Below are 24,716 nucleotides of genomic sequence, written 5' to 3' on the forward strand. Positions count from 1 at the left end.
AAGTAGATTTAGCCGACGCCGGACCTCTGAGTGAGGTGGCCGCTGGAGAACAGAGGGAAGCAGGATAGCAGTGCGGTGTGGTGATGTTATCTTAATTATGAAATACAAATTGAATTGAAGAAACACAACTCGGCGTCCGCCCATGCAACAGACGCCACCCTATCACGCCCCCTATCCCTCACGTGCTCAACTTCATCGTAGCAAGAGGGATCTGGGCAGAGGTGCCTTACTGGGATCGGTAGGGTTTCTGGTCCCAGCATATTACAACTAAAGTTTAGGGAACCCCAGCGGACTGAGAACTGTACCCTCTTACAAATAATTAACTTTATTTAAATGGGTCCGATGTAGAACTCACCTTTAGCCTTGACCATGTGTCGATTACAAAATCATCTGTGATAGAATTTCTCGGTAAAAATTCCTGTATGACCAGCCGTGAATCCTGTAGAACGAGAAGCTCAAAATGCGCGAGCCATAGATTTTACTTGTGTTAATGAAAATTTATAGAATTTCTCCAAAAGGTTTTTCCCTACAATACATGACAATTTTTTCATTGATAATTCGTTTCACACATATTTATGTATCGGAATAATTGCATTCAGAGTAGGCTTCCAGTTGGCTGTACTTTAACATTTCAATAGTTGTAATACACTTCGAAGCAGTCACGGAATATAAAATAAATACCTTAAAAGCAGAATGCCTCGACTGAGCTTCAATAACGCCATATATCAGATAAACTTAAAAAAAGAGCACCTGTGGGAGCGAAGCTACCTTTTGGTAAATCTTGAAAAGACAGAAATGGTGCACTCTTATATATACTTGGTTATCCATAGGTAAAATGTGCGGAGCTGCATTTGGAGGAGGAATACCGTCTGTATCAGGTACGACTATGGAATAGTTTTTTAGGCGTGTTCTGCCTTCTGCATACCCTCATTACCATCTTGCACTGCACAATGCTGCTCTTAACTTGCCCGGTAAGTCAAGCAAGAATTTATTACTAACTTAAGGCTTACGGTTGAAACTACCATCATCTTTATCCAGCATACCCACTTAATATTAATTGATGTGGGTATATATTTCTTTTCTTCATGTTTTGTTTTAACTATTTTGAGCGTGAATTTCTGTGAGAAGTTTGCTATGCGACACTCGTGGATTACTTATGTGAGCTCCGTGATTGCAGCATTCGTATTGGTAGCTTCTGGTGAGTTAATGTTAATTGATATTCTACCTTCTACTATTATATTATTAATATTATTTATTATTATTTTTACCATCCTGCAGATATCTTTCAGGGCACATATCATTACCACGTACACGATTGGGCATTGGAAACATTTTACGACACTTATATTATTTTTTTGATATACATGTTCATGCCGATACCCGTTATGTCGGGTGCCCTGCTGCTGGGAGTCACAGTGTCCGTTGTGTATATAACCTACTTTGCAGTCTATATTGCCACGGTGTACTATTTCGACATTAGCCGACCCAAAAACTATGGCAGGTTTTCTGTAGATGTATTCGACCACGTGTGCTTCAACCTTCTTGGTATGTTCTTTCGCATAATGAATGATATTGTTGTGCGCTCGTCCTTCCTGGACCGGCATCAGTATATAATGGAGAAGATCTGGCTGCGCAATGCGCGTCGTCAGGAAAAGTTGGTGCTCCATAGTATTATCCCGCCACAGATAGCAAAGCCAATTCAAGACGATATACAAAATAGACTTGCCAGAAAAGAACGCGAACTCGCTGCGATTCGCTCCCCTAGAGTCATGGAGAATATCATGGCCATTCAGATCCATCCCGAAGTCAGTATCTTGTATGCGGATGTGGTTAACTATACACAATTGACGACGACACTTGATGTGGAGAGGCTTGTGAGGCTGCTGCACGAACTATTCGGAAGGTTCGATTTGGCAGCCACACACTTTAATGTTCAGCGAATCAAGTTCTTAGGGGACTGCTACTACTGTGTGGCTGGTCTAATGCGCCCGGATCCCGACCATGCCAAGTGCTGTGTGGATCTAGGTCTGTCCATGATCTCACACATTCAACAAGTGCGGTAAGTTAATCGAGGTTTGTGTATATTTAAATTTTTCAAAATTTTGCAGAAGGGAACATGACGTGGACATCGATATGCGCATTGGAGTTCATTCTGGAAGTGTGATTGCAGGAGTCATCGGCGAAGCTAAGCTACAGTTCGATGTTTGGGGTGCGTTTTACATTTCACAACAGCCTTCCTTCAAGATTATTTATAGAAATTATTCTTTTCCTTGGCAGGAATCGACGTAACCATTGCCAATCGTTTAGAATCCACTGGCTCTGCGGGATATGTCCATATTAGTGCCAGTACTTTGAACGAACTAAATCCTAGCGAATATACGATAATTCCTGGCACCGATTCAGCTTTGGAGGATCCCGTTCTTACCAAAAATAATATCAGCACTTTCCTACTTTCTACTGAATTTTCTCCTTATTCTTCCAAACGTTCCACAGAGAACTTTGATTTACGAACTAACATGGCTATGCGTGGTAGACCAGATTTATACAGTACTAAAGACGATGTGATTAACGAAGAGTTGCGTCAAGAATTTCGAATGATGCCAGTCAGTAGTTTCAAGTGAGTTTCGACTATCTCAGACAAATGATAAAACTTCCATTCACATAATTTCCCACAGACCTGGAAAAATCTTCTCCTGGAGAATACGAGACCAGTCTAATGACCTTCTGTATTCCGAGGTCACCAAATTCTGTCTGGTCTTTCGGGACTCCCAACTTGAGTGCAAGTACTTGCATTCGCCAGACTACATGTTCAAGTACAGCATGTTGCTTGCTTGGAGCATTGGATGCAGCCTGGCCTACATTCAGCTGATGACTGTTAACCCGGACCTACTCCTTATCGCCATAGTGTTGGATGTAGTTGTATTAACTTGTCTGACCATCTTGCTTTTCATAGCTTGGTACAGCAAAATATGCTGGGTTAGGTATGGCACAAATGAGGACAATGAGCATAGATTCAGCAAACTAAGTTGCTGGATATTTCACACCTGTGGGAAGATCCAAAGGAGCTTCAGCCTCCGCATTTTCATATATCTGTTTATCATTTGTGCGTATAATTCCGTGGTCAGCATCATACTGGTAAGTTTCTATTGATAAACTACACATTGACTCTAAAGGAGAGCTTTTTTATAGATGGGATGTAATCGCAATGAGTTCGAAATTATGCACATCGAGAGTAAACTATATCATTATGATGTTGATACTGATATGTGTTTTCATCCCTGGGTAATTACAAATGTGGTGGCTCTTATTATTGCAATGAGCTTTGCGTTCACTAGTATTCCGTTCATCTTGAAAATAATTGTCTGTTTGTTGATGACGATGATCCATCTAGTGATTATATTTTTCCAGTTCGAGTTTATTTTCCATCACAGTGCTACCACAAGTCCCTTTTTTCCGGCAGAATATGCGCATAGTTTGCTTTTAGTCATTACTTTTGTTACCTTGTATTTGAAGGAGCGACACGCGGAGTTCACAAACAAAGTCAACTTCAAGTGAGTAACTCTATATACAGGCAGGTTCCAATTTTCACTTAAATATGCGTTTTTCATTTTTAACGCTTTTCGTATTTTCGTGCTCCGGTTTTCGCAATTTAGACAATTTAGTGTATTACGCCCACAAAAGACTCTGTTATGTGTAACAGAGATTTTATTGCGGTGTATCGGGCTGCGATAGCAGTAGCACCAAAAAGCAAAGTTTTGTTGCATCAACCAATTATTTCAAAACAAAATTTTAGTTTGGGTTAAAAATAATTTTTCTTTAAAATACGTAAAAAAATGGTGAAACCCGAAGCCTGCCTGATTATGTAATTTATTTATAATATAGGGTATTTAAATTAACTTAGTTGGCGCATGGAGTTGAGAAAAAAGCAACGTGATGCCGACATAACTAATAACACGATTACAATTCTCCTGAATAACATACTTCCTGTTCATGTTGGTGAGTTTTTGGATCAGGCAACAAAACATGTAACAAAATCCTCTGTACACGCCTCTCTTCCTCAGTTAACGTTTACTTTACATCTCTCGGTAACCATGAGCTCTACTATGAGGAATATAAACTAGTATCTGTTATGTTTGCCACTATAAGAAATTTCGAAATGAGCCTGAGAAACTTGCGCCGACTGAACGAGATCATCACGGAGTTTGATAGATTGGTTAGCTATGATAGGTTTTGATCAATTTGGGGCTTTAAAAAAGAAAACTTTTTTTTTCAAAAGCCTTTTTTTATTGAGTATTTTATTTTTTTTGTTTTGGAGTTAAGGGGTGTGACATAACTTACAACCATACCAAAATACATTTTTCTCGGGATATTTATATATATATTTTTATTTTTAGCATAAAAATCAGGAAAAGTCGTAAAAAGTATATCCTGTGTTTTTATATTACTATCATTGAAGGTAGGTATCGTTCGATAAAAAAAAAAGATAAGATAATATTCTTCATTCTAAAGCTTTTAAAGACGGTGAGCTGAAGCTTTAAAAGGTTCAGGTCCTATTTATAGCTGCATTTATCAGTTTTTCTCAATGTCAAATGTCAAATGAATGAACATTCATTACAAACAGATGTATGATAAAGTTGTGTGAACAAAAAATTATAAAAAATATAATATTTCCAACAGAAAAAAAAATTATTCATTAAAAAGTTTTAAAGCCCCAAATCTATAAGATAGTGTCCGTTTGGTTAGTTAGGCAAAAAAAGTTCGACTTTGATGAATAGTGTTATTGGTTCACTTTTAGTTGCTTCACTACAAAGATACATTCTTGGTGGAGAAGATAAAAATTGTTGGCTGCACATATATGGCAGCATGTGGATTGGATTTGAACTTTGCCGGTCGCATCAGCATAGAATCGGACAAACTGGAGGCAACCCATCGAGACTCGCTAATGGAAGAAGGTTTGTTGTAATCAAGGTGCAATCGGATAACGTAGATTAGTATATATTTATTGCCTTTTAGTGGAGCAGGCTCTGATGATTCGCAGAGCCTCTTCTTTAGTATCAGATCAAAGTTTGAAGGAAGATCTGCACGAAGAGGTCGTCTTTGTGATGACTACGTTTGCCCTGGACCTAATGCGAACTCTTTGGATGCTCAACAAAGCCTATGAAACTGTATCTTATGATAAGACCATCATCAGCACCGACATGTCCATTGGTATCTCCAGTGGTGAGCTGATGGCCGGAGTCGTTGGCGCCTCTCAACCACATTATGACATCTGGGGGACCCCTGTTAATATGGCATCCCGTATGGACTCCACCGGCATGATCGGACACATCCAAGTGACCAAGGAAACAGCTATTCTGTTGCGTGAATTTGGCATTAGGTGCCACTATCGTGGCAAGACCTTTGTAAAAGGCACTGGTAAAATTCCAACATACTTTGTTGCCATTAATGATAATTATGACTTTATCACCATCGATGGTAAGCGAAAACCAACGCGTCAATATCAGGAAGCGCAATCATTTCAGTCTGACAAGGAATCAGTAGCTACCGTTTTGGGTTATGCTGACGACGATATGAACGAAGAGACTGTTTAGACCCTTGAAGTAAAATATCAACGTTGGTTGAATTGAAAATTGTAACTTAGTTTGTTTTAAAAATCCAAGACTAATGTAGCATTGTAATCTTAATAAAACATTCTGTTAGCAACGGAGTGGATAAATATTTACGGCGCGGGAAATTAGAGTGAAGGCATGCATACGGAAATGGTTTTTTGTGTTCACTTTTATTTATCTGCTTGCATCGGAATGGTCGAAAACTTACATTAGTAAGGATCGGTTTTAGGTACAGACATATGTAAGTGAGCGTTAGGACGACCCAACGTGAGCGGAAACGTTGTGAGACAAGGCAAGGGCCGAGGCTCTACTTTTATCGCAGATGCTCCATTAGTGTTAATGAACATATGTAATCGTTTGATTTGTGTAACCTAACCTAACGGGCCGTTGTGCTTTAGAGTCGAGGACTGCCACATTCTCTCTCTCTCTCACTCTCTCTGACTTTTTGGTATCGCTATTCGCAGAAGGAAAAGATTTATTTGTTTTTTGTTGAGCGGAGGGTATGAAAGATACTTCTGATGAATATGCTTTAGAAGGAAGATCATTTTGATTAAAGATACTTCTTATGGAAGATACTTCTGATGAAAGATACTTCTGATGTAAGATACTTCTGATGGAAGATACTTCTGATGAAAGATAATTTTGATAGAAGATATTTTTGATGGAAGATACTTCTGATAGACGATACATCTGATAAACGATACTTCTGATAGACGATACCTTTGATGGAAGATAATCCTGATAGAAGATACTTCTGATGAAAAATACTTCTGATTAAAAATACTTCTGATGAAAGATACTTCTGAGAAACGACAAATTTGATAAGCGATAATCATGTTTTATTATCTTCCGATTGGCTTATGATTATGTGTATTTACATATGTGTGGATTGATGTGTAGTGTGAGTGAAGCTCGCGAAACTCTGGCATCGACTGACGCTGACTCTCGCTTGCTTAACCTCACAAACCTCCTGCTCTAATCGATCTCTCTCCTTGGCTCAAAAAGGGCGTTACTCACTTCGAGTCGCTCTCTGCACTGCTGGCCTTATCCCTATTTTTACATTCGGCCCTCCTGACGCTGGATTCGCCCCGAATTCCTTCATGTACTCTGTCACACTCGAAGTCTTACAGTCTCCTCCATCTTCGACCTTGTCAACGTCATACCTTACATGCTTATGGACTTTCACCACATTGTAGGGTCCTAAATAATTTCTCTTATATTTAAGCCCCACCCCGTACTGTGTACGCTTAATCGCTACTAAATCATTAGCCTGATACTCCTTTTCTAGCTTTCTTTTCTTATTGAATGCTAATAGATTCTCCTCCTGCAAAACTTTTATGTTCTCTCTAGCCTCTCTGCGTATCTGCTCACGCTCTTCATCCAATTCATCAACTAATGATTGATTCACCAGCTCTTTTAGTTCCGAAATATCTCAACATCGTATGCATCAACACCTGTCAAAATCTTAAACGGTGATCTTCGTACTCCTCGGCTCAAAATTTTTGATTAACTGCTGCACTTTAGCTACATGCCTATATCAAGAACCTGGACTATCTCCACTTAACTTTGACAACATAGGAACTACGATCCTGTGCAATTCGCTTCACGTGCCCATTACCTCGTGGCACACCTTTAGTAATCATCAAATGTCGTATACTCTGTCGTGAACAATACTCTCTAAACGCATTCGCCGTGAAAGCGGCTCCTCTATCTGATAAAATTCTACATTGATTACCGAAATTGATGGCTTGCTTTTCCAAAAAGTTTTTGTACTACGCGTTGGGTATAACCACACATACTTTGAGAACCCATCAACAACAACAAGAATATGGTTATAGCGCTTTTTGGTGATCTCCATTGGACCTACATGTTCTATGAGGAATGTCACTAACGGTCTATCGCCCTTATCTGTCGGTGTCAAGTACCCTTCTTGCTTTCCAGTTATCGCATTTACCAATATACATCCTACGCAACTTTTCACAATTCGACATACTTTCTCTTTCAAATTTGGTATGAAATACGACTTTTCCAATAACTCCTGAGTCTTCTTTGCAGAAAAATATCCCTGACTATCAGCAATTTGCATTTTTTCTCTCTCCATTTTGGGATACTACTACGATCAGTTCTCTATCTGGGTCTTTGAAAAAAATGTGGTTAGCAATGTAATAGTCTTCATACTTCATGTCTTCAACAATGCTTATAAATACTTTTGTCCAGTCAGCCACCAATTGCGCCTCATTGTACATATGCATCACACTATCTGTCAATACGTAACACTTAATGCATCTACATATGATCCTTATATTCGATCCTGACCTATGCTCTATATCAAAATCAAAGTCCTGTAGGAACATCGCCCATCTCGCCACTCTCAACGGTACCTCTTTCTTCTTCATCGTCGTAGCGAACGCATTACAATCAGTGATGATTTTATCCGTTCTTTGGTGACTTTTATGTCAATGTCTTTTAAAATTTTCCTGCCCAAAATCGCTTCAAAAGCTATGTCTTCATCCGACACAACATTGGACTCTACCTTCATTTCGCTTCCATCGATCTTTACAGGAATTACTACACTTCCAAATGTGATGACCTCTTGTGTCTACAAGACCTTTGAACGTACCTTTCGAGTGTACCACATTCTTTAACTCTAGCCCGGAAGAAGTAAATATACCTGATGGTTTTGTTACAATCTTCCCTTGCACTAAGTTTGCTCTTTCCTGCTTTACCTGTCCTTCAACCCTGCAGGCAGCGGCCTTATGCCCAAGTTGGTTACCATCTTTGCTGATCCATCTACCAATTGCTTAGTCTGCAGCTGATTCCCCTCTTCCGTTAGTGCACATTTTTTAAGCTCAATTATCCACTGACTAACATCCAAGCTATTTGAACCTGAAAACTCTGAAACGCTACCTTCAACATCCTTTAGCGTGAACCACGATCTAGCTGAAACTGTAGCATCCATTTCTCTGCGACCAATTCCTGCCACTCTGTTTTCTATTTCTGCATTTTGAACTTGCTGCGGTTCTTTTGTCCTGAATGATTGTTCTTGTTTATCCCCATCACTCTCATTTACCTCCACTCGAAGATCATAGTGATTAAGAAGCCTGTTTTGTAAATCTACCTTTCTACCAACCGTCTCCAATCTAAGCTCGTTCAACTTAAGCCTCAAGTCCGCAACTAGCAGTGCAAGAATCTCGTCTTTTCTCATCTTGTACAATTTATGTTCTAGAATGTAATATGTAATAAGATAGGAAAATGTGTGGTATCATAATACAGTAAAGAATATAAAAATAAAAATATTAATTCTAATTCCTCTCAAACTTTGGCACTCCAGTTTGTTTATTTTACTTGGCCGGTTACAATGGCTCTCAAACAATGCCAATTTTTTAATCTCAATTAATTTTAGCTTATCCAATTTCGATAAATTCCAAACTTTGCCGCTGTCAGTTAATTTATTTTCTCCAATTACAATTGCTCTAAAACTCTTCTAATTACAGTTTATTATTACTTTCCAACTACAACTGCTCTAAAACTCTTCCAATTACAGTGTATTCTTTTTTCCAATTACAATTTCTCTAAAACTCTTCCAATTTCAATTTCTTAAAACTCTGTTAATTGCAATGGCTCTCAAACATTACTCGATTCTTATCAAAGTAATCACATACTTTTCAAACTGAACTGCTACTCAAACCTTTTTCCTAAAACTCGTTCGTTCTTGTTTGACTCAATGTTGCTCCTTTCAGCTTCCCCTTCGATCAATACTTATGTATATGGATCCTCTCGTTTAACACAGACAATTTCCGTCACTCACCAGAATTTGCAACTGTACTTTGCAACTCGCTTCTGCTACCCGGCCTTACCGCCTCCCAATGCTTGATCACTCCAAGATCTGTCGCTGTCGTTCTGCTTCACGGCTCTCTTTTCCAGTTATACAGTACACTCCAGCCAGTTGCTTACTGTTTCTGCGCGTCGCTTCTGAATTTCACAGTTCCACAAAATTGTCGAAAATTCTTTTGATGCTCCGTTTTTGTCTGTCGCTTTCCAACAATTGTCTATTACACTCTTGACTTGGTACATGCAATTTTGCAACTTATTACCCGAACTCCACCACAACACAACACAATTGACTACAATTACGACACTTTTTTTGGTGTTTTTAGACATGTTTAATCAAAATTCTAATCCCGGTTGAGCCCCCAAATGTGTGGCCCAGGGAGCATTATGTGGAACAAGACTATACAATTCGCCCCACGGACAGAGGGAGCGCGCGGGGTTTCAATTTTCTTTTCGGCTTTTCGAGCCCGCTGTCCGACAGCTTCGTCTGTTCGTAAGAAACGAGCCGAGCGAGCTCGAGACCGCTCAGCAGATGCGCACAGTGGGCCCAGCTTGATAAATTATAAAGTGAAAAAGGGTTCAATACATTTTTGTACATGTCATTTTCATATCATATCTCTGCTCATATCTCCTAAACTGAAATTATCTTGAAGATTAGATTCGATAGAGCTCTGGAAAATGTTCTACTAGATGTGTACATTTATTTTATTCTAGGTCGATTTGGGTTTTAAACTTTAAAATTTAAAGTTTCAATATTATTTGAAAAAAACCGACGAATTAAATTTTTTTTAATGTATATTTACTTAAACATTTTTATTTTCTTTTCGTGGTAGCAACAACCAAACATTAAACTAAAAATTCGAAAAAACTGTATATTTTTATTGAATAACAAAGAATAGAATTGGGGGGTGTCCCTTTGAAAAAACAAAAAATTAATTTTTTGGTCAAATTTTGGCCCAGCCTAATGGATATGTATGTATGTATAGGACGAGGTATGGGTGGGTCTCGGGAGGTTTTATTTTCGGGCGAACCTCCAGTGTCTAGCAACGACAAGGACAACGATGGGGACGACGACGATGACGGCAAAGTTTTAGTAAATGAAAATAATTTTCAGTTGGAAAATTATTTAAAGTACTTCATTAAGTGGGTAACATTATTTCTTCTCTTTTTTTCCACAGTTTTTTCCCTGTGCTATTTGATGGGGGATAAGGTTTGCAACTATTTATAAACTATTTCTGCCAATTTTTTGTGCACGCTGTATGTGATTTATTTCCTTGGCAGTGACTCTAGTGTTTGGTGCATGTGCAGGTGTATGAAGTTAATGAGTCTGAGCAAAAGAAGAAGGTATTTTGTGGAAAGAGATGGATATGGTTCGTTTAGTTTAAAAGATTTTTCAACTTGTTAACATAGTCGATGTTATTCTAAGCCAGAGCTTGAGACACCAACAAAAAAACTGATCTATTTGACATTTTGCCAGTCACTCATAAACGTTGAATGAAAAGCTATTGCCTCCAGTAAATTATTCAGCGTAGAAATTTAACTCCTTCTTTTGAGTCTTGGATTATGGTTTGATTGAAAAGTTCTTTTGCTTCCTGATATATAATTTGAGATTTTTTATTTGTTTGTATAAATATCGAAACTATTTTGTATTAAATGTAATTGATAAAATCATTAGATATAAACTACAGTAACAGAATGTTCCAACCGAAATTTTTTGTTTGTTTCCCATACCTAGAAGAGCTTTAATTTAATTTAAATCTGAAATCCATTAGTACAAGAGTTACTTCGGGATTCATATGGAGGGCATGGAGGGTAACTTTACCCACACTTGCAACTTTCTTTGTTTGTTTCTTTTGATTAATTAAAATACAGAGTCATAAGTTAGTTTTTCGCACATCTTCCCCTAATATGAACTCTTGCTACATTTGTGTAAGTATTTGTACGATACGAAGAAGTGCATTATTTTTGTCCGTCGACCCCCTTGCTTCAAGTTTACTATGCATAAGAACGAGTATATCTTTTTGTTGGTTTCCTTTTTATTTCGACATTCCCAGAGATTCTTTGTTCCCTCTTTGGCATACTAAATAATTATCATTTGTGAAGTTTTGTTTCGCTCTAGAATTATTTTCAGTTACTTTTTTGGTTCGTAATTAACATTTCAAGTGCAGAAAAACCCACAATAAGTTAAAAAAAAAAAAACAAAAACTAGATACAATGCACTATGGGGAAAATTCTCATTTTTCGGGTATTTAGTCATTTTCTCAAAGTATTAAAATTGGTTTTTTTTTTTTTGGTAACATTAAGAAAACGTCAAACTGTAAAGTCCAATAGCAAAAATGTTATATAACAGAGCACTGTTAAGTCTAACAGCTGGTAAAGTCAGCTGTTGCTGAAGAAAAGCACTTGCTTTAAGATTGCAATATTTTTCCAGCCTATTTTCAAAATGCCACTATTCAAACGCGAAACATTTTTTTTGTGAAATTTAAAAAGGATATCAATCACCCGGGCTTTAACTATGTAATGGTTGTACTAATACTTTATAGTTGTGCGTGTTCTATTAATATTTTGTGAAAGTAGGAAACGTTCCCAAAGCACATTTCTTGGAAATATATTTCAAGTTCGTGGAGACATATAAGACGTCCAGAAGAGCCGATAAGTGTAGGTCCAATTGTATGTCGAAGAGCTATTTATTCTGATTTAAAGGCAGTTTGCGAAAATTAATTTTTTGCCAGGGACTTCGAGTTTTCAGACGCGAAGCTGTATGGCGCAAGGAAAATGACAAATCCAACCAAGAAAATGCAATTCTTGATTTTTTTTAAGAGAAGATAAAATAAAAACATTTATGTTTTAAAACATGTGTCATATTTAAAGAGCAAAACTATATTTTTTTGACAAAAAAAGTATGCAAAATGGAAAAGATGCATGCGGAACAAAAAATCTTTAAAAAAAAGCATTAAAATTGGTTAATGAGCACAACAAAATTATACAAAAGCGTCTCAAATAGGAACAATAATCGACAAATTCGTCATCCATAGTTGGTTTACTTGTTAAAGGGGTAGGAGCTAAAAAAACAAGCAGCAGCTCTATCAAAAACTCAAGAGCAATGTCTCTTTGTTGATTCAAGCAGCAAGAATAAAGGCCTTGCCCTTCCCATCGATTAAAAAATCCTCTTATTATGTGAAATTGAAGGCCCATATCAAACTTTTGAGGATTTCGAAGATGAATTAAGAAAAAATTAAGAAAATTTCTATTAATATTAACTATTGTTTCTTTAGCTCCTGAATTTCATCAAAATGAAGTTTTTCCAATAGTAAAACTTTATTATATCCGTACTTAAAAAAGAGTTAAGGGGTATATTCGATTTGTGGTAAAAGATGTGTGTAACGCAGAGAAGGAAACGTTTCCGACCCCATAAAGTATATATATTCTTGGTCAGCATCTATAGCCGAGTCGATATAGCCATGTCTGTCTGTCCGTCCGTCCGTCCGTCTTGTTGAGCGCCTGGATCTCAGAGACTATAAGAGTTAGGGTAACCAAATTTAGTTTCCAGAGTCATGTGATATCCCACTGCTACAGTGTATTTCAAAATTTCGGAGGAGATGTAGAATCTAAATAGTACATGTATAATCTACATGTTAGATGTAGAATATACAAAGTATATGTGGATAACAGATGTAGCAAAAAAATTTACAATTTTATTTTTAGTTCTAAAATTCTAAAAAATGATAAGCTCAAAAATGTATATACTGACTGAGTACGGGTATAAGTAGAGTCGCGTCCCCAGAAGCGACTCACACGTTCCTTCTCGTTTTGATGTATAAAAGAGTATTATAGTCAATAAATATTAATAAAGATATTCCGATTTTTAATATTATTAAAAAATAATATTTTTTTTTATTTATTTGTGGCGGTAACACGCCCACTTTTCCAAAAATGTTTCTAGGGGTGTACATAACATTAATCGAAAAACCGCATCGAAAAATCTTGCTTAGTTTAAAAGTTATTAAGTTATTAATTAATACCCGAAAAATTGGAATTTTCCCCATAGTGCATTGTGCGGCAAACACAAAACTTTGTTTTAATTTTGTTGCTGCTGCTAATGTAGCTCTGGCTGTCCCCTCACTAATTGATTGTCGCTTACGCCACAAATTAAGTAAAGATCGATAATATGCTGTAGTTTCAGTATGGCCCAATGGCAGGATGAATGACAAGATACGAGTGCTCTTATAATTGTGTCTCATTAAAATATAATAACGGCTGGTAAAGGGGATTTTGATTTTTCTGTCAAATAAATTACGGCTTATGTGTTTTGTTGGGATTCATTTAGTTCCCATTTTAATGGAAATTTAGAAAGAGTAATTTATTTATTTGGTTTTTATTATTATAATTATTATTGGTTATTTGGGTTTGTTATGGGAAGATATCAAAATCAAGTAGATAAGAGGTAGAATTTTTTAAATCCAAATGGTTCGATAGATAATTATGTAAATAGAACCAAGACCCAGACAATCAGTGTTCGGAGTTTGCAAGTGAAACCAGTCGATTGGTCGGACAAAAAGCGCAGCAATATGAGAATTATCCAATTTTAACGATAGTTTTCTTCCGCTGTAAGTTCCACATTTTATGGGCTGAGTGCTTAGTGATAAATTGCTTGTGTTTTTAAACCAATCTTCAACATAATACCAATTTTTAATTTATTAATTAGCATCTTCATTAAATTGCTTCTATTCTGGGCTGAGTTATTGCTTTTCTCATCTGCTTCACTGTTTCATCATATCGATTATTTCCTGTACCCGTGCTGGCGCACACAAGTACAGAGTACATATCCATATTTATATGCATGTTCATCTATCCATCCCGCCCGCACATTCATTAGTACTCGCCTTTTGTCTAGATAGAACCTTTACCGCAATTCACTAACATTTTTTACCGCATTGTCATTTATTTGCTTCTCATTTAGTTCAGGTTGTTGCTATTGTTTTTGTCTACCTGGTCCTCTATTTCCACCGTTTCGGCCCTGTCTACTTATTTATCCATCCTTGTTGCTCGCATTGCATAATTTCTACTTTTTTCCTCTTTCTTTTATTTTTGTTTTTTGCTGGCCGCTTAATAACATTTTAATTGTTGTTCTGGGCTTTGACCGTGGAAGACCATGGAAATTTCCCACGCAGCTGGTCCTCCCCCAGCCCCTCCCGACGGGCTTAGAGATATGCCATGCCGCTCAGCATTTTTATTATCATAATGGGCATGTGGTAAGGGGTTAGTCGGAGGGATCTGGGTTTGGTGGTCTGCGGGTGTGTCTGTATGTGCTGAAAGGAATGTTGCATAATGTGGCCACCTCGCCACCGAAAAACCATCCGAAATTATGCATGCCGCGGTATTATTTCTAGCCTTTGTTTTCTCCATTTCCCATTCTTTTCACTTGTTTTGTTACCCGGAACTTGTTGAGCACAGGGGTGTATTGTATTCGTGGAATTGTTTGTAAAAGTTACATAAAATTTTAAGAATTTGACTCATAGATTCTGCTCTTTACTACAAATGAAGTTAATTTCGTCCCGACTGTTCCAGCCAGGATGCGCATAGGAAAGCTCCCAAGAACTCCCAGAGAACGCCCAGTTTGTCCTGTATGTTCTTATACTCGAAAGGAAACCCCCGTAGCACCTGCTTACGTTCAAGTACATTCGAGTGTATATCCATAAATATCGACACTAATTAACGGGTATCTCATTGTCGAGCCACGCTCCCTCGGTTTTTTTGTTAAACTTTTTATTATTTCCTTTTCCTTATTTTCTCTGTTTTTTTTTTTGGTGAGCGGTGAGAAGGGAAAATAAATTCAAGTTGCTTTGGCGAGTCTATTTAGATTTTCAAAACAGCTTCATGGCTCGCTGAGTTTATTACCATGAGCCGGAGCAAGTTTAAAGCGAGTCGTGGATGTCTGCTTATCAAGTTGCCATTAAATCTCTCGCGTCGTACGAAAGCCTCCTGCCACGCCTCGCTGATAAGCAAAATTTTCTGCGAAAATTTATTTGATGTGTTTTATTGTGTTGTTAAATTTCGCGTAGCGCTTCACCAAAAACAAAATAAACAGGCAAACTGAAAAACAGAAAAATATCTCGGGGAAAAGTCCTATCCCATTCCCTCAGCACATTCAGGTTGCTAAGCTCTATCAGTCCGGCCGTTTATCATTCCCAGAAGCTCCCCCGCGATGGCTCTCAGCTGTTTAACAGAGTTGTGTTCACCTGTTCCTGGTGGCTGCCTGTCGCCAAAGTTCATTAAATGCGCCATGAATTTCAAATGGCACTGAGACAGTAAGAAGGAGAGAGAGAGCTGGAAAATAGAAACCGAAGTTAAAGTTGAAATGGGACTCGATATTCGTTCCACGAATCGTTAATAGCTTCTTCTAAAGCGAATTCCAAAAAAAAAAAAAAATGAATAAATTGTGGCTCAGTGGAGTTTAATGTCATTCTCAATTGGGATACTGAAGAAGACGGTGAGGCTGCTTTAAATCTCGTTGAAAATTTAAGCTGTACTTGAGGGATGAGCAAGGGAACCAGTTCAATCTTGTTGTATTAATTGAAACGGTCTTATGGGGTTCTGAAAGACATGAAAGACAAAGCATCTGTGCGCAGAGATTCTCAGAATTATGGATTTATTTGGTTGACAAAATTGTTTAAAATGTCTTAAATTCTCAGAACCATTTCCAATTGGAGTATGAAATTTCTGTGCCATACCCTTGACAAAGGATTTCGACATAAGCCACTATATGTATTAGTAAATGGTACACTTTCTCTAGTTCCCAAGTCCCATTTCCTTTTCCCAACGACCATAAACCAGCCATTATCAACTGAGTGAACAAAAGTCGAGCCAAAAATGCAGCTGGCTTCGTTTGGATTATCGTTTATTGCATTATTTTTATGCGATGAACGCGCGTCGATTAGAAAACTAAAAATGTGTTTCGTATTTATCGTTGTTCCTGCTCTTACTACTGTTGCTGCTGAGTGGCGAAAAGCGAATGAAATGCAATAAAAATAAAACAGAAATGAGAGCTCCTCACGGAGAATCGGCAACAGAACAGCATACAAAGGGAGAGAGAGAGAATGAACAAACGAAACGAGCTGTGGAGCAAATGGCAATCGTATTTGGCGCATTGCATTTGCCAGGCGACCCCACCCAAACCCCAAGAACCAACCAGCACCAACAGTAGAGTACCAACTATCAGCACTTTACAACAATATTGGCACCTCTACTTGGCTTGGCTAACTGTGAAATTGTGGCCCATAAAACGTGAGCGCTGCAAAGGAGGAAAACTGAAAAAATAGGAAAAGAACATTGGCTTTTGGTTGCCGAAGTTTTTGATACTCTAGCAGATTCATAATCACGAGGGAACATTTACGTTCTGCCACGTGGGATAATATTTGCTGTTACTGAGCCAGGTTTAGCCATTTCCGATCGTCGACTGTTGCGATAGATCTAATTTATTTCTTATGGCCCGGCGCCGAAGCCGCCAGGCACTTCCAAAAATTTAACGAATCCTAGAATCCTTAATCCATGATGGGTCCAATCCAGACATCTAGATATCCTAAAAAGACAGAATGACCTATAAAAGTACAAGCCCCAGCGCTGACTTATAATTTATTCGAGCTTGAACCAATTGGGAATTGCAAGGCGCATAATGAGTTCAGAAATTAAGCGAGCACTTCTGCAGCAAACAAAAAAAAACAAAATGGTGGCTGCTCGCGACATGTCCGATCATGTTTGTTTACAAATGTATGCAGATTATGAAGGGTGCAGATTGTGCTCCCAATGTATTCACTGTAACATGCTGTAGTTTTCAACTTCTTAAGTAATCTGATCGCGGCGATACCAAATGTTATAAATAGTTAATAAAAAGGAATACACAAAATATTAATATGTATATCAAATAAATAATTGTTGGAAATATTATATTCCAGTGTTTATTGATATTGTGGATTTGTTTTACACATGGTTGCAATATAATGCTGCTTACCGTTTTTGTGTAAAAGTATTTAAGTGGTCAATAGCGTTCTTTTAATCTTGGCTACGACTCGACACGAACTCTCGCAACAACGACGCTCAGAAGAGTTATCGATAGATCGGTATCGATCAGAGGGTTGCCATATTACTTGCTTTGCTTCTAGTGTGCCCCTTTTTGTCGTTGCCCGCCATATTCGAATCTTAAATAATATATTCTGATGTCGCGGTTAATGCTTATAAATAATTAATTAATTAATTCAGAATTAATAAATTCTGAAGGCTTCCTTTTCGCGGTTGCAAGCAGTTGGTTAAACAATTTATACCCTCTGTAAGGGTATCAAAAGGAAAAGTTGTTAGCGCGAGGAAGTATGCAACAAAAAATGCAAGCAACCGCCTGACTGTCTAACGGGCCCAGCAATTGCTCAACAGACAAAAATCTTGGCCGGCCACATGGCGTATACGTGTTAATTTAGCGCAACGATTAGACACAGAGCGTGCTCTACCCTCTCTCGTTCTCGCTCACCTCTACCTCCACATCTCTTTGGCTCTTTCACTCTTTCCGACAATTGCAGTTTGGTAAATTGCCCGTTTGCTTTGCACAATAAATTTCAACACTGGCTCCTGTCAGTCAACGGCGAGGAGGTATGAGTGCGGCGGGCTCGGCGGATTGTTGGTCCGTGTGGGGTTAGACTGCGACGCTAAGTGCATTTTAGCCGAAACGTTTTCAATTTGGCCAAAAGTTGGTCTATTTTTAGGCTAAACTCGACACAAAACACTATATTTCGTTGGACTATAAGTAATGATGTGACGATTTGGCAGACACTAAATGGGGGTACTGAACTGGCATGGGCTCTATAGCCCTCTAATCCAGTCCCCGGCTCTCGTTCGGTAAGCTCGGTCTGGTTGCAGTTCAAAGGCGGAATTAGCGAGGGCGTTTCTTTATAGAGTTCGTTGGCCTCAGGGCATGTGCTCCATTGCTTTGGCTTCTCACTTCGTTTGGTCTTTCACTGAATAGTTCAAGGCTCGCAGGACTGTCTGTTGCGGAATGAATAAGCAGGCGATAAGTTAGGGAATTAGAGGAATACCCACTATTGTAAAAGGTATGATCAAAAAGGCTAAATATCCATATAATGAAAATGAATGTATGACATAAATATCAAAGTTTCACATAACTACCCTAGAAATATTTCATTAAAGAGTATCCCATATAACCTTCCGAAATTCGAGTTCTGAATATACGAGTTTGTTTGAAATTTCTCCACTTTGTTTGTTTGGTTGCTGCCGTTAAACAAAATTTACTTTACCATGCACTTTGAACATACATTTCGGACTGGCCCAGAAGATACTACGTACTTGTACAACAAAGAGGTTGTACGGCAGCAGTACGGAGATTTTTCGCAACTGCTTTTTTTTCGGTAGGGAAGCCTGGTTCTTGGGTCGTTTGCCCAGTCTGATAAATTGTTTCCGTAGAGAGAGCGCTGCACGTAATTGCTGAGCGGATCGATGAAAAGTAGCTTAAGGATGCCAGAAACGGCCAGAGTGGTTCCTGCTGCTGCTGCTGCTGCTGCAACTGAAGCTACTGTTCCTGTTGGTGTTGCAGGAGCTGTTTGTGACAAGGCCAACTAATTTGTACACTTCATAGGAAAAACCAAACGACAGTTGGCATAAAAATAAGACAATGTTTAAAAGTGTCGAGACATTGCCATCGGAACTCCACGGAACAGTCTTGTTTCTGTGTGAAATGTAATGCAATTTCATGTCAAAAACTAACACAGACGACAGGACTCAACGGTGAAAAACTTTAAAGTGATATTTTTGTGTCGGTTTGTTCTGCACACCTGTCTTGCAGTCTGCCTCTGCTTCTACTTTTGCTTTTGGTTGTTGTTTTTCCATGGTTTTTGCTGTCACTGCAGCAGTGCGAGTACCGGGTACGTGTACGAGTACCTATACCAGAAACAGAAGCAGACAGAAATGCCAGTCATGACGCCGCAAGAAAACAAACTTCTGCTTGCTCCCTTTCGCTGTCTCTTCTACTCCTCATTCTCGACCGCAGCAACACGACGCTTACTTCCGCTTTTGAGTGTTAAGCAACACTCACAAATGCAGACACACACACACACACACCAGGAGATTTCGTTGTCCTTTGACATGCATGTCTTGGTCTTTAGCTATTCCAACCTGTCTGATGCCCCTCTCTTACTGTCTCCCTGCTGTCTGTGCTGTCTGTGCAGTTTTTGTCATTTTGGGCTCGTTCGTTGGCTCGGTCTTTGGGTCCTTCGTTGGTTCCCTCCGGTCTGCAAGTCTTTCGTTCGTTCGTACTGCCTTCGAGCGCTGGAAGTTATGACAAGACCTCACACACACAACCAGTTCCTGCCTACCTCTGCTTAAGCTTCTGGAGCTGCCATGGAGGAGCGAATCCCAGGAAAAATGAAAGACCAAAAAGTGCAAAAGGAAGCGTTAAAGGTGATTCACTTGTTTGTTCCTTGTTTGTTTGCAATTTGTTGTCATAATTTGTAGTTTCTGTTCTACTTGGAGCTCAGCTCCAAGGCCATACCTTAGCATAACAGACTGGGCTGTGAGTTGTGGCTCGAAGTATAAAATGTTATGGCAACGCACTTCTAGCTTAACCAATGTGATTTTCCTGCTTCTAAAAAACTAAGAATTCCTTAGATGTCTGAGTTCTTTCTCAGGAATGCCTTAAAGAGCAGATATGTCAACTGAAAGTATGGAAGATGCAATACATATGTCTTAAAGTAGAAAATTGAATCTGGAGGAATCTGGAATCTATTCCAGATTCAAAGATATAAAAAGAAATTCAGAATGTGGATCACCATTAAAGAAGATATGTCTGCAGAGTCCTTCGTTTGATTGAAGAACTATGGCTGTTTATTTGTAAGTTTATAGTTTATTCCGTTCGACTTAATTTTAGCAGATGGTTATTAATAAGAAGGACGAGATGTCCTCTATGAGATTTGGGCAGCTACTGAAAAATGTCGGTACGCTGCCACTATTTTTTCTCACTTTGCAACTGAGTCCGCATCTCCTTTTGATATCTATGTAAGTGTATAGACAGATAATTAATGGTGTGCCCGCTTCTGGTGTTCCTTGGCACTACCCTGTCAATACCGCATCCCACATGTCATTAAGGCAATTTTGACCATTTAGAGTAGGATATTATTTCTACTTCCTTTTAGTTCCACATATTTCCTGAAGGGGAGTGTAAGACATCGTGGCGTGTAAGGTATGGTGGCGAACTTGTCAAATCTGGCATGTCTTTTATCGTGCTGACATTTTATATGCAGTAGTATTAATGAGGGGACGTATGCTTTGTACTCTAAATGATTTTCAATAAAAAAGTAGTTAAAAAAAACAAAAAATTGTTTTTGGATATGTTAACAGTGCTAACAGTGCCAGAGTGAAGATTTTTTGACAATTGAGTCAGGTAGGTATGAAAAAATAAGTAGGAAAAAATATATTTAGGCCTTGGCCAATAGTTTTTGGTATTTGAAATCTCGAAGGCCACTAAAGAGACACTTGCTATAACTTATATTATCAGAAAATAACATAATCTTTAGCATTTTTGTTGGTTTTTTCGTGTTTTTTTTTAGTTTTTAAGATATGCCGTCACATGTAAAATTGCAACCACAACTGAAGTGAAACTTTTTTTTCTAAAATTTAAAATCTTCAAAATCATTTTTTAATAGTTTTAATAAATGATTTTCACATCTACACAATGTTTTAGGTGAATACACCAATCCTCCACCAAACCTTACAACTTTCGAAAATATAAAAAATCAATGATTTGCGCCAAGAGCTGCAAAATTTTACCCCATTTAAATTTTAACAATCGCTTCTGACAGATATATGCTCAATAGATGTCAGAAACTGGCTGCTTCTGAAATTATGAAAAAAATAAATTTTTTAGTGTTTGCCACCATACTATACCATACCACCACTCCCTATTATTTTACATCAAATTAGTTCTTTTTAACATTGAATTATTAAAAATTTTCAAATATCTTGATTTTAATAATTTAAATATAGAAAAATAATAAAAATAAAACTGATTTTATATTGTTTTGGCAGAATGCACCTATTTAGTTTTATTTTAGTGTTTACGCTGCGTATACGTGATTTGGTTCGTTTGCATTCCTATGTGTGTATGTACTCGTACCTTCTCGATGTCCGTGGGTGTCCGTGTGTGTGTGTCTGTGTGGACCATTCTGGTGGCCATATCAATTTCGCCATCGCTTTGCTTTTGGCTCACATTATCGTTAAAATTGTATTGGATTGGTTCGGCATGCTTTGCTGACCAACTGGATAACCGACTGGCCATTGTGGCGCCCAAGTCAGCTTCAGATTGAGCTTCCATGTATCCTTTTTTCGTTTTGTTCGTTTGTCTGCATTCAGTCGCACTCTGGTTATATATAGAAGAGACCAAGTGTTTTGTGTGTGTGTGTGTGTGTGTGTGTTTATAGATTTTCCGTTATAGCCACACGAACTTCTTCTTAAAATGCAATTTTCAAGACTTTTTTCTTTACCTTTTCTCCTCGTTTGGCTGGCGGAATCTTTTTTTTTTTAGCCTTTTCCATGTAGTCTCTGCCCGCTGATTTTAAGCTCCTTTCCCCATCTCCTTTTGGGCCAACAGTGGCCAACACTTTTGGCTCTGGCTTGGGCCTTGGACCACGCCCCCATTTGCTTTTGCTTGCATGTGTCAAAAGGTATTTTTTATGTTCAGTTTCGTGTTTTTCAACATTTTCTGGTTTTATTTTCGTTTTTTTTCTTGGTTTGGTTCAGTTCAGAGGAGGTGCCCGGGCAGTAAGAGGCAGCCGGGAGGCATGAGGCATGAGGATTCAGCGGGGCGACCAGGTGAAGCGGACCACAGTCGAGTCGAGTCCCATCTTGTGTGCAGGTAATGTGGCACTTGGCTAAAATGGTGTGTGAAATTTTATGCGAAATGGCTTAAGATGTTGTTGTTGTTGCTGTTGTTGTTGGTGTTGTTGTTGTTGTCGTGCTTGTTGTGCTGATATTTCTGGAACGGAACACAATCATTCTGCTATGTTGCACATAAAAAGTTACGTTGAGTGGCAGTATATATGTATATGTAGTGGGAGGAATGGGATAGTTCCCACTACTTGTACTCGTAGTTCGGTTGGGTTTTATTCTTTCTATTCTCTGACCAAGCTCTGCTGATGATGACATTTTCGTTTTGGTCGCTTGGATTGGCAGCAAAACACACTCACACGCGGCTCCAAGAAAAGAGGAAAAAAGAAATTCGTAAAAAAGGATTAGTTAGCCTGAGAGGACTTTTTCTTTTTTCTATTTTTTTTTTCTTTTTCCTTTTTTTGCTTTGCGGACTTGAGTCAATGTTGTTAGTTTGGATTCTGGGAATGGCAAATGGCCTGAGAATGAAACTCGATTTCGATTACGTTCCTTTTTTGCTCCCACTTCTTTTCATGGCAACATTTTACGTATTGTTATTTGAGTGCGTTGGAAGGAGGCTTCTTGCCGTTGCCAGTCCCAGTTCTCAGGACTGGTTACGAAGTACATAGTACATTTTGTAATATGCTTGGCTTCGATATGATGTGGAAGAATTTTAGATACGAAATGGTTTATGCACTTAGATAAGGTAACCAAATCGAATAACTGCATTTCTGGAATAAAGGGTAAAACTGGCACAAAGCTAGAACGAACTGTGACCGAGGTAGGCACTAAAATGTGTTAAGAATTGTGGAGCAGCGCTGTTGGAAGCAGCGACCGTTTAATACAGAGACGATGACCAGTAACTGGATAGGGTTATTTTTCAAGGAAATGGTGTCAAGGGACTATGACGATGTATTTTTAGTAACGGAAACAACTGTGACTGAAGAATGAGGATGGTTGTTCTTAAAAAACGAGTGCGACGTCCGGTGCAAAGTTGGCTTGGCAGCGATAATGATGAGTCTTCTTGAACCTACAGAGAAGATCATGGCGCTAAGGATATATGTATATTTACTACATAGACTGAAACTTACGATTAGGGAAATCAATTTAGAAATACAAGATATCTGTGTTCGCGGTAGCAGCTCTAACAACTTCCCCAACTTTTCATTATTCGTGCTCATCAATGGATTGCTCCTTCTTCAACCAACAAATCCACCCTCCTAAAAAAAGATCATTAAACGAAATTCGCTTATAATTAGCAGCGACTGGATAAAACAGGTGGCTGTATGTATGTACAATGTACGAACATACATATGTACGTACTCCCAAGTCTCCGCTGATGGCAATGGAATGTTGTCATTTTTAACAACTATGTACGTGTATGTATCTGTACAAATAGGAGCCGGCTCTTAGCAAATTTGCTAACGAATTCGTCCGTCACATTCTTTTTAGTTATTTCTGCTCTGCTTGCCACCTGTCCCTACATGTGAAAATATTCAATTAGCAGGAGGATAACAAGCATCAAGCAAACAAATAATTACGACTCCTCTATGGGCAGCTATGTGTATTTGAATGTGCCTTCACGTGTATCAATTAAAAAACGAGTCAAAAAATGAATTTCTTATTTAATTTTCCCTATTTTCAGGGCAAATAAGTTTCGCATTTTAATTCACATTTAAATTTCACATGCATTTCAATTTGTTTCCACGGAGGAAGTACTTTTACTCGTGAAACAGAATTCTCTTATTTTTCGTATGTCGATATGCATTGGACGAACGTTTTACATGTCAAAGGATTATTGGACGTGGGGTGTGTCCGGGTGAAAAGAATTCCATTTCACGCAAAAAGAGACGCATGGTGGGTCCTGGGGCACTCGCTGAAAATAAAATGTCTGTCTGTTTGTCTAACCCGTAGTTTCGTGCTTTTTTGATGTTTCATTGTAACGAGGACTCGTCAATTACAGCAAACAATGACAAGCATCATCAGCATCAAAGGGAGACGATCACCATTAATGTCTGTCATCGTCATCATAATTTGCAAATTGCTTGTAAAAATGGCTTTTAATTGCACGTGCAAAAAGGGTACCCATCAAATCGGAAAGCACTCAGAGTCGAAGGAATCTATGCTTAGAAATTCCGGCTCTTCCTCAACACACAAATGTAAAATTTTGAAACGCTTTTGGGATTAATTCAATTACGCTGAGCAGTTTTTAAGGCAAAGTCAAGACCTTGATGGCACGCCAGGACTTTGGTGCTGCTTTTGACACTTTTAATTGGTAGGCGTAGAAAATCATTAATTATATTTGGAAGGGAAAATGCCAGTCACGCAAAGGATCGCAACCAAAACGGCAAACCAGAG

The 24,716-nt window shown here is 38.4% G+C and overlaps 2 protein-coding genes across 3 annotated transcripts; both read left to right on the forward strand.

The window, feature by feature from the left end:
* Positions 1 to 629: 629 nt before the first annotated feature.
* LOC111070351 (adenylyl cyclase X E-like) lies at positions 630 to 4,123 on the forward strand. Of its 2 annotated transcripts, none has more exons than XM_041596325.1 (9): positions 630 to 774; positions 831 to 971; positions 1,039 to 1,198; positions 1,279 to 2,059; positions 2,109 to 2,209; positions 2,278 to 2,617; positions 2,676 to 3,135; positions 3,190 to 3,551; positions 3,902 to 4,123. In XM_041596325.1, exons 1-9 carry the CDS (start codon positions 694 to 696, stop codon positions 4,119 to 4,121), a joined length of 2,646 nt encoding a protein of 881 aa, XP_041452259.1. In that variant the 5' UTR covers positions 630 to 693; the 3' UTR covers positions 4,122 to 4,123. The 2 variants fall into 2 exon arrangements, with proteins under 2 accessions (XP_041452259.1, XP_022216504.2); XM_022360812.2 differs by having other exon boundaries at positions 3,883 to 3,972.
* A 6-nt stretch (positions 4,124 to 4,129) lies between these two features.
* Positions 4,130 to 5,707, forward strand: LOC121405515 (adenylyl cyclase X E-like). Its single transcript, XM_041596326.1, has 3 exons — positions 4,130 to 4,213; positions 4,796 to 4,952; positions 5,014 to 5,707. Exons 1-3 carry the CDS (start codon positions 4,130 to 4,132, stop codon positions 5,589 to 5,591), a joined length of 819 nt encoding a protein of 272 aa, XP_041452260.1. The 3' UTR covers positions 5,592 to 5,707.
* The last annotated feature ends 19,009 nt before the right edge of the window (positions 5,708 to 24,716 follow it).

Source organism: Drosophila obscura, unplaced genomic scaffold (genome assembly GCF_018151105.1).
Source record: "Drosophila obscura isolate BZ-5 IFL unplaced genomic scaffold, ASM1815110v1 contig_14, whole genome shotgun sequence".
Classification (NCBI taxonomy): domain Eukaryota; kingdom Metazoa; phylum Arthropoda; class Insecta; order Diptera; family Drosophilidae; genus Drosophila; species Drosophila obscura.

Bases quoted from the DNA above. Each gene is read 5' to 3' on its own strand.
- LOC111070351 (XM_041596325.1), top strand. From the start codon at position 694: ATGCCTCGACTGAGCTTCAATAACGCCATATATCAGATAAACTTAAAA. The intron at 2,060-2,108 runs GTAAGTTAATCG...AAAATTTTGCAG, and splicing joins TCACACATTCAACAAGTGCG to AAGGGAACATGACGTGGACA. The intron at 3,136-3,189 runs GTAAGTTTCTAT...GCTTTTTTATAG, and splicing joins CCGTGGTCAGCATCATACTG to ATGGGATGTAATCGCAATGA.
- LOC121405515 (XM_041596326.1), top strand. From the start codon at position 4,130: ATGTTTGCCACTATAAGAAATTTCGAAATGAGCCTGAGAAACTTGCGC. The intron at 4,214-4,795 runs GTTAGCTATGAT...GTTCACTTTTAG, and splicing joins TCACGGAGTTTGATAGATTG to TTGCTTCACTACAAAGATAC. The intron at 4,953-5,013 runs GTTTGTTGTAAT...ATTGCCTTTTAG, and splicing joins AGACTCGCTAATGGAAGAAG to TGGAGCAGGCTCTGATGATT.